Source organism: Prionailurus bengalensis, chromosome C2 (assembly GCF_016509475.1).
Source record: "Prionailurus bengalensis isolate Pbe53 chromosome C2, Fcat_Pben_1.1_paternal_pri, whole genome shotgun sequence".
NCBI lineage: Eukaryota > Metazoa > Chordata > Mammalia > Carnivora > Felidae > Prionailurus > Prionailurus bengalensis.
In genome coordinates, this window is record NC_057350.1 from 60,137,503 (window position 1) to 60,149,843 (window position 12,341).

General features: G+C 38.7%; 1 protein-coding gene across 1 annotated transcript in view; it reads right to left on the reverse strand.

The window, feature by feature from the left end:
• The window catches only part of CFAP44 (cilia and flagella associated protein 44), a 157,203-nt gene that overhangs the window by 108,295 nt on the left and 36,567 nt on the right, over positions 1–12,341 (reverse strand). The window contains exons 13-16 of the mRNA XM_043594190.1: positions 11,895–11,989; positions 8,621–8,830; positions 7,869–7,979; positions 3,196–3,354 (exon numbers count right to left, since the gene is read on the reverse strand). Coding sequence (XP_043450125.1) covers positions 3,196–3,354; positions 7,869–7,979; positions 8,621–8,830; positions 11,895–11,989 — 575 coding nt within the window. The remainder of the gene's footprint in view (positions 1–3,195; positions 3,355–7,868; positions 7,980–8,620; positions 8,831–11,894; positions 11,990–12,341) is intronic.

Consider the following 12,341-nt stretch of genomic DNA (forward strand, 5'->3'; position numbering starts at 1 on the left):
CCGTATGATTTATATGTGGAATCTAAAAAACAGAACTAACAAAAAGCAGAATCGAACCTATAAATACAGAGAAGAAACTAATGGTTTCCAGATGAGAAGGGGCAGGACAATGGGCAAAATGGGTAAAGGGGAGTGGGAGGTACAGGCTTGAAGTTATGTAATGAATAAATCACGGGGACAAAATGTACGGCACAGGGAATATAGTCAGTGGTATCATAACAACTATGGTGACAGATGGTAGCCACACTTGTGCTGAGCAGAGCATAATGTATAGATTTGCTAAATCACTATGTTGCATACCTGAAACTGATGTCACCTATGTCAACTAGTCAAATAATTTCAAATTACTTCAGAGAATAGGGAGGAAAAAAACTCACAATGGATCTCAATGGTCTAGAATTGCACTGAAACATCTTGGCTGGTATTTAAGGAGCCCATGCGCAGCTCACAGATTCCTGCCACATCCCTCCCACATAATGCATCCCTCTGTTGCAATTCCACTCTTCATTTTCCGAAAGCACTACAAATTCTTACAACTCTGCCTTCCCTCAGGATGTTATTCCAGCTCTTATTGCCTTCCTCTCCATTTTCATCCTCTCAAAATCCTTCATACTTTTTTATTACAACTTTTTAAAAAAATTTACATGCAAATTACTTACCATATAGTGCAACAATGATTTCAGGAGTAGATTCCTTAGTGCCCCTTGCCCATTTAGCCCATCCCCCCTCCCACAACCCCTCCAGTAATCCTCAGTTTGTTCTCCATATTTATGTCTCTTCTGTTTTGTCCCCCTCCCTGTTTTTATATTATTTTTGTTTCCCTTCCCTTATGTTCATCTGTTTTGTCTCCCTAAGTCCTCATATGAGTGAAGTCATATGATTTTTGCATCTTTCTCTGGCTAATTTCACTTAGCATAATACCCTCCAGTTCTGTCCACGTCATTGCAAATGGCAAGATTTCATTCTTTTTAATTGCCGAGTAATACTCCATTGTGTGTGTATATATATATATACACACACCACATCTTCTTTATCCATTCATCCATTGATGGACATTTGGGCTCTTTCCATACTTTGGCTATTGTTGATAGTGCTGCTATAAACATGGGGGTGCATGTGTCCCTTCGAAACAGCACACCTGTACCCCGTGGATAAATGCCTAGTAGTGCAATTGCTGGGTCATAGGGTAGTTCTATTTTTAGTTTTTTGAGGAACCTCCATACTGTTTTCCAGAGTGGCTGCACCAGCTTGCATTGTCATCAACAATGCTAAAGAGGTCCTCTTTCTCCACATCCTCGCCAACATTTGTTGTTGCCAGAGTTGTTAATGTTAGCCATTCTGACAGGTGTGAGGTGGTATCTCATGGTGGTTTTGATTTGTATTTCCCTGGTGATGAGCAATGTTGAGCATTTTTTCATGTGTCGGTTGGCCTTCTGGATGTCTTCTTTGGAGAAGTGTCTATTCATGTCTTTTGCCCATTTCTTCACTGGATTCTTTGTTTTTTGGGTGTTGAGTTTGATAATTTCTTTATAGATTTTGGATACTAACCCTTTATCGGACATGTCATTTGCAAATATCTTCTCCCATTCCATCAGTTGCCTTTTAGTTTTGCTGATTGTTTCCTTCACTGTGCAGAAGCTTTTTATTTTGATGAGGTTCCAGTAGTTCATTTTTGCTTTTGTTTCCCTTGCCCCTGGAGACATGTTGAGTAAGAAGTTGCTGTGGGCAAGATCAAAGAGGTTTTTGCCTGCTTTCTCCTCGAGGATTTTGATGGCTTCCTGTCTTACATTGAAGTCATCCATTTTGGGGTTTTTTTTGTGTATGGTGTAAGAAAGTGGTCCAGGTTCATTCTTCTGCATGTCGCTGTCCAGTTTTCCCAGCACCACTTGCTGAAGAGACTGTCTTTATTCCATTGGATATTCTTTCCTGCCTTGTCAAAGATTAGTTGGTCATACATTTGTGGGTCCATTTCTGGGTTCTCTATTCTGTTCCATTGATCTGAGTGTCTGTTCTTGTGCCAGCACCATACTGTCTTGATGATTACAGCTTTGTAATATAGCTTGAAGTCTGGGATTGTGATGCCCCCTGCTTTGGTTTTCTTTTTCAAGATCGCTTTGGCTATTTGGCATCTTTTCTGGTTCCATACAAATTTTAGAATTATTTGTTCTAGCTCTGTGAAGAATGCTGGTGTTACTTTGACAGGGATTGCATTGAATATGTAGATTTCTTTGGGTAGTATCAACATTTTAACAATATTTGTTCTTCCTATCCAGCAGCATGGAATCTTTGTCCATTTTGTGTGTGTGTGTGTATCTTCTTCAATTTCTTTCATAAGCTTTCTATAGTTTTCAGTGTATAGATGTTTCACCTCTTTGGCTAGATTTATTCCTAGGTATTTTATGGCTTTTGTGCAACTGTAGATGGGATCGATTCCTTGATTTCTCTTTCTGTCGCTTCATTGTTGGTGTATAGGAATGCAATCGATTTCTGTGCATTGATTTTATATCCTGCAACTTTGCTGAATTCATGAATCAGTTCTAGCAGTTTTTTGGTATAATCTTTAGGGTTTTCCATATAGAGTATCATGTCATCATGTCATCTACAAAGACTGAAAGTTTGACCTCCTCCTGGCCGATTTGGATGCCTTTTATTTCTTTGTGTTGTTTGATTGCAGAGGCTAAGACTTCCAATACTATGTTGAATAACAGTGATGAGAGTGGACATCCCTGCCTTGTTCCTGACCTTAGGGGGAAAGCTTTCAGTTTTTCCCCATTGAGGATGATATCAGCGTTGGGTCGTTCATATATGGCTTTTATGATCTTGAGGTATGCTCCTTCTATCCCTACTTTCTTGAGGGTTTTTATCAAGACAGGATGCTGTATTTCAAAATCCTTCCTATTTTCTAAGTGACTAAATGTCACCTGCATCTAGTCATCTCTGATCTTCTCTTATCTCTCCATTAAAAGCATATTTGTTGCACTGCACACCACTAAAATTATTTTCTTTGCACTTTGATTTTGACATCTGTTCACTACTGCCTTCTAATACAGTCAGCTGTTTCCTACCAGCTTACAAGCTCTCTAAAGCCAGGGTATAGGTCTTATTCTTCTTTGTACTTCACCAGCACTTTTATAGGACATTTTGTATTCTAAGACAAAACATATTAGAAGGTAATGCTTCAAGGATCTTACATACCAGGATCTTAGATTTGACACTTGAGAAATGAAAACATTTTATGTGCATGTCTTTGATTTCATAGGAAACTGCATCATGATCTTCTTCCTCCTTTATAGTTGGAAATGGAGTTTCAAGAACATAGCCATTCTCACAGAAAATCAGTAAAGTACTTTCAGGCTAAAAAAGAAAGATTAAATATATCATTTACATTTAGGCAAGTTTTTAGAAGCATAGCTCAAAAAGATTATAAACGAGGAAAAATATCATTGCTATATATACTATACACTTTTGAAAATTAATACTTAATTCCTCACTTCAGTAATAAATCATCTTATTAATCACTATGTAAAGTTATTAATATCTATTATATTACTATTAATAAGCTGTTAAAATTAGATTTATATTTGTTTCCCTTATAGATGCCATAACATATTTTCTGAGCCAAAAATGCAGTTGCAAAATATGTTTGCCAAAGGGCAGAATTTTGAAATTAGGAGTGCCAAGGGAAACATGCAGTGTGTGGATGGCACATACAGTCTCAGCCTCCTTTGATGGATCATCCTCCATCTGCCCAAGTTCATTAATTGTGGACATTCCCAAGGTTTTTGTCCTCTACCCTCTTCTCCTCTCACTCCATAAACATTCCCTGGGAAATCTTATAGGCAACCCAAAGCTTCATTACCATTCATGCACAATTAAATTCTGAGTGAATCTATCTCTCTAGGCCAGACCTCTCCCTTGAGCTCAAAAATCACATATTTAACCATGTATGGGAAATCCCCATCTTTTTTTAATGCCTATTTATTGTTGAGAGAGAGGGAGGGAGAGGGCAAGTGGGGGAAGAACGGGTTGGGGGGGGGAGACAGAGGCCCATCTTGATACTCCATAGACACATTATTCAAAATTTTTATTCACTCTGTCATTCTATAATTATTATGTATAGACTATGTATCTAGCATTTTGTAGTGCACTAGGGGTAAAATTATAAGAAAAATAAATACAGTGTCTGGCATGATGGAGTTTACCTCCAACAAGAGGGCCTGTCATTTAACAAATCCTATAAATAAATGTAAATTGTAACTGCAACAAGTGTTGCAGGAGCGCCACCAGAATAAAGGAGGCTGTGTAAGGCTTCCCGAGAAGGTGGTATCTAAGCTTCAAGGTGAAGGAGGAGTAGAAGACAATTACACAGTAAGTTGTGGGTAGGTTTGAAGGGTGTGCTATACAAAGGATATACCATCTGCAAATATCCAGTGGCACATCTGGGCTTTTAAGGAATTTATGGGCTTGGGAATGAGAAGAGAGATCAGGACAGAGCCTTAGGAAAACAATACTTAGGAACTGGGTGAGGGAGACTGAAAAGGAATGACAAGATGTAGACGAGGGAACTAGGAGAGCATAAGGTCACAAAAGCCAAAGGGAAGTGGTATTTAAAAGAGAAAGTAAGGGTCAACAGGTTCAAATGAGGCTAAGAGGTCAAGAAAGATAAGAATGGAAAATGTTAAATGGATGGATATCACTGGTATCTTCACAGGAGCTGATTTGGTAGAATGATGAGAGTAGATACTAGCAAAAGTCAATAGGAATAATTAATCCTCTTAGAAAAGTCAGAAGGAGAAAGATGGCACAGCAGCTAGAGGAGAACAGGAGGTCAAGCAATTTTTTTTTCCCCATGGGAGATACTTGAATATATTTAAATGCTGATGGAAATGATCCAGTAAACAGGTGAGGCTAAATTTATATGACAGAAAAGAGAAAATAAGTAATATGAAATCTTGAAAAAAGTGGGAGAGAGTACAATCCAAAGGACAGGACTCAGAATTGGCTCCATGTGGGAAGGAAGAGACCACCTCTATTATAAAAAAAGGAAGAGGGCAGGCAGATGCAGAGGTAGACAGGAATCGATGTCGGATAGTAGGAAGGACCAATTGCCTCCTAAGGACAAATTGCCAACAGTTTGCATGAGACCTAGAAGCCAAACACAAGGCAGTGTCCTAGAGCTTTGGGGATTCTCTCAGAGATGAAGAGACAAAAGCTGCAGTTCAAAGCTACTCAAACAAATTAGGACTTGAGAGGACAGGATTCCAGCAAAACGGGAAATGCAGGAAAGGGAGCCTGACGTTCTGCTGGGCCTTTGCCGTAAAGCATTTACACCTCTAAACTACATGGGAACAGGGTTTGTTCATTTCTTCCAAATGGTCCATTAGTTTTCACTTCACTTTCATTTATTTGAATGCTATTTACTTTTACCTACACTATTATGTTTACATCTAGGATATCGAAGAGAAGGCAGGGATGTTTAGGATGCATAATCAAAGAAGCTTAGTGAACCACTGAAGGGCAGGGTGGTTAGAGGTAAGGAAGAGACTGGAATGATTCTCAAGATTTTCTGGTTTCAGCAACAGAGAACAGTGGCCCCAGAATGATGTAGGCAAAAGAACATGTCTTAGAGAAACTAAGGAGTTTCATTTAGACACTTCAAAATTACCCCCCAAAATTCAAAAGATCACCAAATTCTGTCAATTCTACCTCATACATAGCTCTTGTCCACATAGTATTTCATGCCCCGGTCACATGTCTGGAACACAGCTGCCCAGTTGTCCCATCTGCCTCTCATCTGCCCAAAGTGATCATGGTAGTGACCACGGCAGGCCAAATGATTCTCTGTGCAGAATCATTTCCTTATTGGAAACACAAATTATAAATAATGGGCAGAAGTTTAATGCATTCAGGAAGGCAGGAGGTCTGACCATTGAGAGCTAGTGGAAGCTAACATCTATGGCAATTTAGACAACTAAAGTATGCAGGGTATCAGCTACGTATGGTCATTTACCTTTTTCCACATCTCTATTGAAATATAACGATAGATGGTTTGATACATGTATATATTGTGAAATGAGGGTAATTTTCTTTGACATTAGTAATTCCCAAATAATATTAGAAATACAAGCACTTATTGGCAGCACTGCCTGAAATAACTTTTGAATTATGTTGGGGGGGGTTTCGTCTCATGCCTATTAAAAAAAATTTTTAGCTTATTTTAAAATAATTTTTGATTCACAAGAAGTTGCAAAGATAGTACAGAGAGGAACCATGTATCCTTCACCCAGTTTTCCCCATTGGTGACTTCTTAGGCAACAATATGGAAACCAGGAAATTGACATTAATATAGAATGTGTGTAGAGTTCTAGGTCATTTTATAGATGTAGATTCGTGTAACCATTCACCACAATCAAGATGCAAAACTATCCCATCACCATAAAGATCTTCCTCAAGAGGCCCCTCTATAGTCACACCCACCATCTTCCCACCCACCATTCCTAACTTTTTTGGATTTTTTACTTTGAGTCTAAGGGAAATGATTAAAGGGTGTACATAATACAACATGTTGTGTTCATGCTTTAACACAGAGCTCCCTTGGCAGCTTTTGTTTCCTTCACCTAAACCATCTGCACTTACCTTCTCTCCAAATGTCCACATCCTACCAATTCCTCAAAATTAAGATAAAATAGTACAAAATAAGTTATGTTAACTTATCCCCTTCTTGACATTTCCCTGCTCCATATTCAGAGCACGTATTGTCTATACCACTGACATTTTAGTCACCAATTCCCTTGTGAAACCTTGTATTGTTCTGTGATAGTTATTTAACTTCTTAAATAGGTGCATTTTTTTCCCTTTCAGAAGAGATTGTTTTATACTGCTTATTGAATACATCAGTGCCTAGCAAAGATGAAAACAATGAGTATGTTAACTTAAAAAAAAGTTTTTTCTATATACCACTATATTGTTATAGCCCTTGTCTTTAGAAGATTTTAAAGTAGGCTATACATGTTACTTCAATAATCCTGAGAACACCTCCATGCAGTTCATCACTATTTTTTTTAAATTTTTTAATGTTTATTTATTTTTGATAGAGAGACAGAGTGTGAGCAGGAGAGGGCAGCGAAAGAGGGAAACACAGAATCCAAAGCAGGCTCCAGGCTCTCAGCTGCCAGCATAGAGCCTAATGTGGGGCTCAAACCCATGAACCATGAAATCATGACCTGAGCTGAAGTCAGAAGCTCAACCGACTGAGCCACCCAGGCACCCCAGTTCATCACTATTATTATCCTAGAACCCAGTACAGCACCTGGTTTAGACAATCGATATTTAGACAACTGAATTATCCTATGCTTGAGCTTAGGGAAATTAGAGGCATTAAAGAAGATCAATAGTTAATACCTAATCACCAGCTGATGTTAGGAAAGAGTCAATGGAAGATTAGAAGACAAAATGGAGGTAGAAGGGGGGTAGAAGAGAAGTAAAGAGATAAAGATGAGGGCAAGTACATTCAGACCTTTGAAGTGAACTTCTGAATGTCAAAAGGACTGACAGATCCAAGCCAACACATTGCAACATATATATCTCAATAGAGTCACCATTGTTACTAAAGCAAAGCCTGATAGACCCCAATGTTCTCAGAGAGGATCATGACCAACTAATTAGAGCATGGAAGAGAGAGGAGATAGTGAGTAGGACATTGGGCTCCTCAGTGATACGCTACTAGCCAAGCTAAGAAGCATTCTTGACCCCTCACTGCAGGACCCAGGAGTGGGACTAATCATTCTACCTGCTATTCTCTATCTTCCAGATCACTTCATTATGCAGTAATTGAGATTTAAGCATGAAGACAAATAATAATTACTCACATGGGAAACTGAAGACCATACTAACTGGCAAACAGGTCCAGGAGTAGTAATATAACCGATTGGCTTATAATCCTTTTCTACCTCGAAGAAGAAGACAGTTTGATCTCTACTCTAAGAAAAAGAGAAATACCCATCAAATATGTATTCTTTTTGAAATATATCCCACAGAGTATAGAGTAGCATTTAATAGTTAGAGTATACCCACTGGATATTTATACCTATGATAATCATAGATCCCAGATTATGCTGGGAAAATTCACATTTCAAGTATTTGCTTCATGTCCCCCATGAAAATGTCTGACAAACCAAGTGTTCCAATATCTTTCTGAAAAAAACAATCACCATACCTGTATATAGATTAACTCACCAAAAGTTCCACAAAGCATATGCTCCCCTATCAACGCATGAAAAATTTACATATTCTCTTTGCTTATGGCAATTTTATATACGAACATACCTATATGATAGAATATTGATTATGTATAAAACACTGATCATAATTCCCAGTTGAAATTTTCCATTCATTTAAAATAAGCATTAGAACTCAATCTGCAAGTTCTAATGTCATGCACTGACTACACTGAAAGAATATGAACACAAAGAAAGCAAACTGCGTTTTTCTCAAAAGTGCACGTTAGCAAAAAGAAAAAAAAAGTGTACCTCAGCAAATACGTTAGATCAAGTAGGAAGACTGATAAGACAAGTTGAACCATGAAAGCTCAATAGGAAACAAAAGGAAATCTACCACTTACCCCTGTAGCTAGAATTTCTCCATCACGTTCATAAGCTAAGGCAGTGACACGAGCAGTATGGGGCTTGAAAACCTGTTTCAAATTAATATCTGCATCTGAAATTTTCTTCCGTCCTGCAAAAACTGTGAGCCCTTTTGGATCATAAAGTTCAAGAATTCGAACAACTCCATCTTCGAATCCTACGATAATCTGTGCTCCAGTGTAGCTTACCTTGGATAAAAATTAAATGCAACAAATGTGAAATTAGTTGATTCAGAAAGTTGTGCTACATAACAGATAACTTTGTATTTTATTCAGCTAAGTAATTTAATATTGACTGTTCACTGCTAATTCCTTATATCACTTTCTGGGAACCTCTATTTTAGAACAGCTCCTTATCATTGCTGATCGTGAGACAGGTAAATAATGGCAATTCAAGCACTGGAGCAAACGTTGGCGGCGCATCCTTCTACCACATGCCAGGCACCTATCACCAGCCACCCAAGGGAGCACATGAACAGTTTGTCCCTGGTTTCACAGAATTTAGGATCTAGCGGGAGGACAGATGTTAATCACACAGATGAGTGTTAAATTCTGAACAGAAATAAACACTAAAGGAAAGAAATGATCTCGGAGAGCATATAACAAAGAAAGCTGACCTAGACTGAGGACTTCTTTAAAGAAGAGATGGTGGAGCGGAGATCAGAAAGATGCCCAGAAATTAACTAAGTCTAGGGAGGTGGGAGAAACACTCCTGGGAGAAGACATAGCTTGTGGAAAGGTCATGTAGCAGGAAAGAACGTAACTCAGGAAAAAGTTAGTTTGACTACAGCAGACTGAGTGAGGGAACAGGGCTTCCACAACAGGCCAGAGAGGGGGATAAGCAAGCACCAGGTCAAAAAGTAGCTTATAAGGATAGTCTTCATCCCAAGAGCAGTGGGAAGCCATTAAAAGGTTTTTAGTTGGGGGCTTGGGTATGTGTGGGTAAGGGAGGTGATGTGACCAGACTTGATATTTCAGAAAAGTCATCCTAGATGCATTGTGCAAAACAGAACCAAGATGGCCTAGATAGGATGCAGGAAGACCTTTGGAGACCTTTGAAGAGATGGCTACCTTACTCCAGGAGAGTGATTATGATCACTGGGTTTGAGGTGGCATTGCAGAGAGGAGGGATATGGGCATAGTTTAGAGAGAGTTATAATGGTCCTATTTGGTGACAACTGAATATGGGGGAGGAGGACAGAGGGATTACTGAGACATTTACTGAGTTAGGTAACACTAGGAGGAAGCCAAGCACGTGTGTGTGTGTGGTTTGTTGCTGCCATTATTGTTTTGGAGGGGGGTTGGGGGGAGGCCAACAGAGTATCATGAATCTAGTCTTGGACACGTTGGGATTGAGGTCCCCTGGGAAACTCAAAATGAGGATGGCACATGGTCTGCAGCTCCAAGAAGTATGGGCTGGAGATAGAAATCTAGCAACATCTGAATATACTAAATCTGCTATCTTGGAAGGCATTCAGGAGAAAGGCAAGAGCCCTACTGTTCTTTAGAGCAGAGCGATCATCCCTGAGGCCAGGCAGTTATGAGAATCTTGGTAATAAGAAAACTGTACTCCATCCAATTCCTTGAATGTTGTTCAATCAATAAACATATACTGTGTGTCTAAATGTACTATAGAGGTACTGGAGGTTCAAAGAAGAATAAAGTGTGGTTGTCACCATGAAGAACAGTCTGGTGGGAAAGATACAATAAAGCAGTTTATCTTAGTACATTGTGATATGATAAGTATCATAAAATTGGTATATAAGCAGTGCTTTAAAAAAAAAAATCAGAGGAAGTAGTACCTAGCTCTACTAGAAGATAGGGTCACAGAGGGCTATGCAGAGGAGATGATGTTTGACCTAAGCTGAGTCATAAAGACAGAGTTTTCTAGAGAAGCGAGAGGGCATAGAGAAAAGGCATTTCAATTCCAGCATGATATCCAATGATCATTACTTGGATATGAGACTAAAAAAGGGAAACATTCTATGGACATCGAATGACCATCTGATAAATTATTTAATTATATAGCTGTATTTTAAATACTTCAGGTAAGAATGTAAATGAAATGGAATAGAGTGAGCCAGGTTTGGTAAGGCAAATACTCTGTGGTTTCTACTTGTTCTAAACCTCATCATTGTTCTGCTTCTATTCCCTGGCCTGAGTTGTCCTTCTGGTCTTGATTCTATCACTAAATTCTCCTCCATTCTAGCCATGTCCACATTTATTTTGGTCCTGAAACATTTTCTCTTTGACTTCAACCCAAAACAGTAAAGATAAAACATTCCCCAAATACTCCCATGATATTTTGAAAAATAGCTGCAAATTCTTTGACATGCCTCCCATGGAGAAATTCCCTCCTTGAATCTGGGTGGGGCTTGTGACAGCTTCACTCAAGTGAGTATGGTATAAATGACATTATGTGACTTCCGAGACTGGTCATAGAAGGCCAGCAGCTTCGGCCTTTTGTTGAAACACTAGATCTCGGAGTCATTAGCTGCCATGTAAGAAGTATGTGGCTGTCCTGAGGCCACCCTGCTGTGGTAAAGCCCAAGCCACAAGGAGAAGCCATTAAGCAAGCACTCCTGTTGAGCGCCCAGCTTAGCCTAGCCTTCAGCCCAGATGCCAGGCTTGTGATAAAGAAGACTTTACGTGATTTCCCAATCCAGAGAAAATGTGAGCAAAATAAAATGTTTGCTGTTTTATGCCACTACATTTTACGGTAGTTTATTACATTGTAATGGATAAAGAATAACTCTCTACCTCTGCCTAATTTTCTTCATAGCTCTTATTATCACGTATGTTACTTATTTTTCTGTATTGTCCATTTCTGCCTCCTCCCTCCCACTAAAGTGTAAGGTGTATGAGGGCAAGTATTTTTGTCTTTCTGTTCCCTGTTACATTGCCAGAAGCTAGAACAAGCCCCAGCACACTGCAGGCACACCAGGAATATAACCAGAATGAATGAAATCAGAGTCTGATAGAGGATAGATACCCAAAGTTCTGTTGGGCAATAATTTTGTAACATGGAATAATTACTAACCTGCAGGTGGCATAAAAATAGATTTTTATTAAAACAGGACCATAACCACAAAAGCAAGGTCATGATATGAACTAGATTCGCATTATGAGTGAATAAAGTTAAAATTTTTATTTTCCTCTAAAACCCAGGGTATAAAATAGATTTCCAAGAAATAGCACTGATAGGCCATATTTACCAATAGATCTTAGTAGAAGATCATCATAATAAACTCACCAGTCGGGGTACCCAGGTGAGGGCAGTACCTCCTTGTTTGAATCTCATCTGAGCCAAAGGAGTTTTGCCAGCAAAATCATAGATTCGAACAGAGCCTATAGAAAACCAGTTTTAAAAGAAATAAATTATATATATATATACATACACACATATACACACACACACACACACATATATATATATATATATATATATATATATATACACACACATATATATCTTTTGAAATAACCTTGGCTTCCTTTACATGTTGAGCATTATAACAAGAAATTTCACAAATAGTTCAATCAACCAATAATCTAATAGGCTTTCTTCAGTCAAAATTTTACATGTATATCCTCAACCAGGTAATTTGCAAGCATGGATAATAAAGAAAACAACTACTGATCAAGTTCACCTTGCACAGCCCACATAGATTCACCATACATCAGGAAGAAAGAAAGAAGG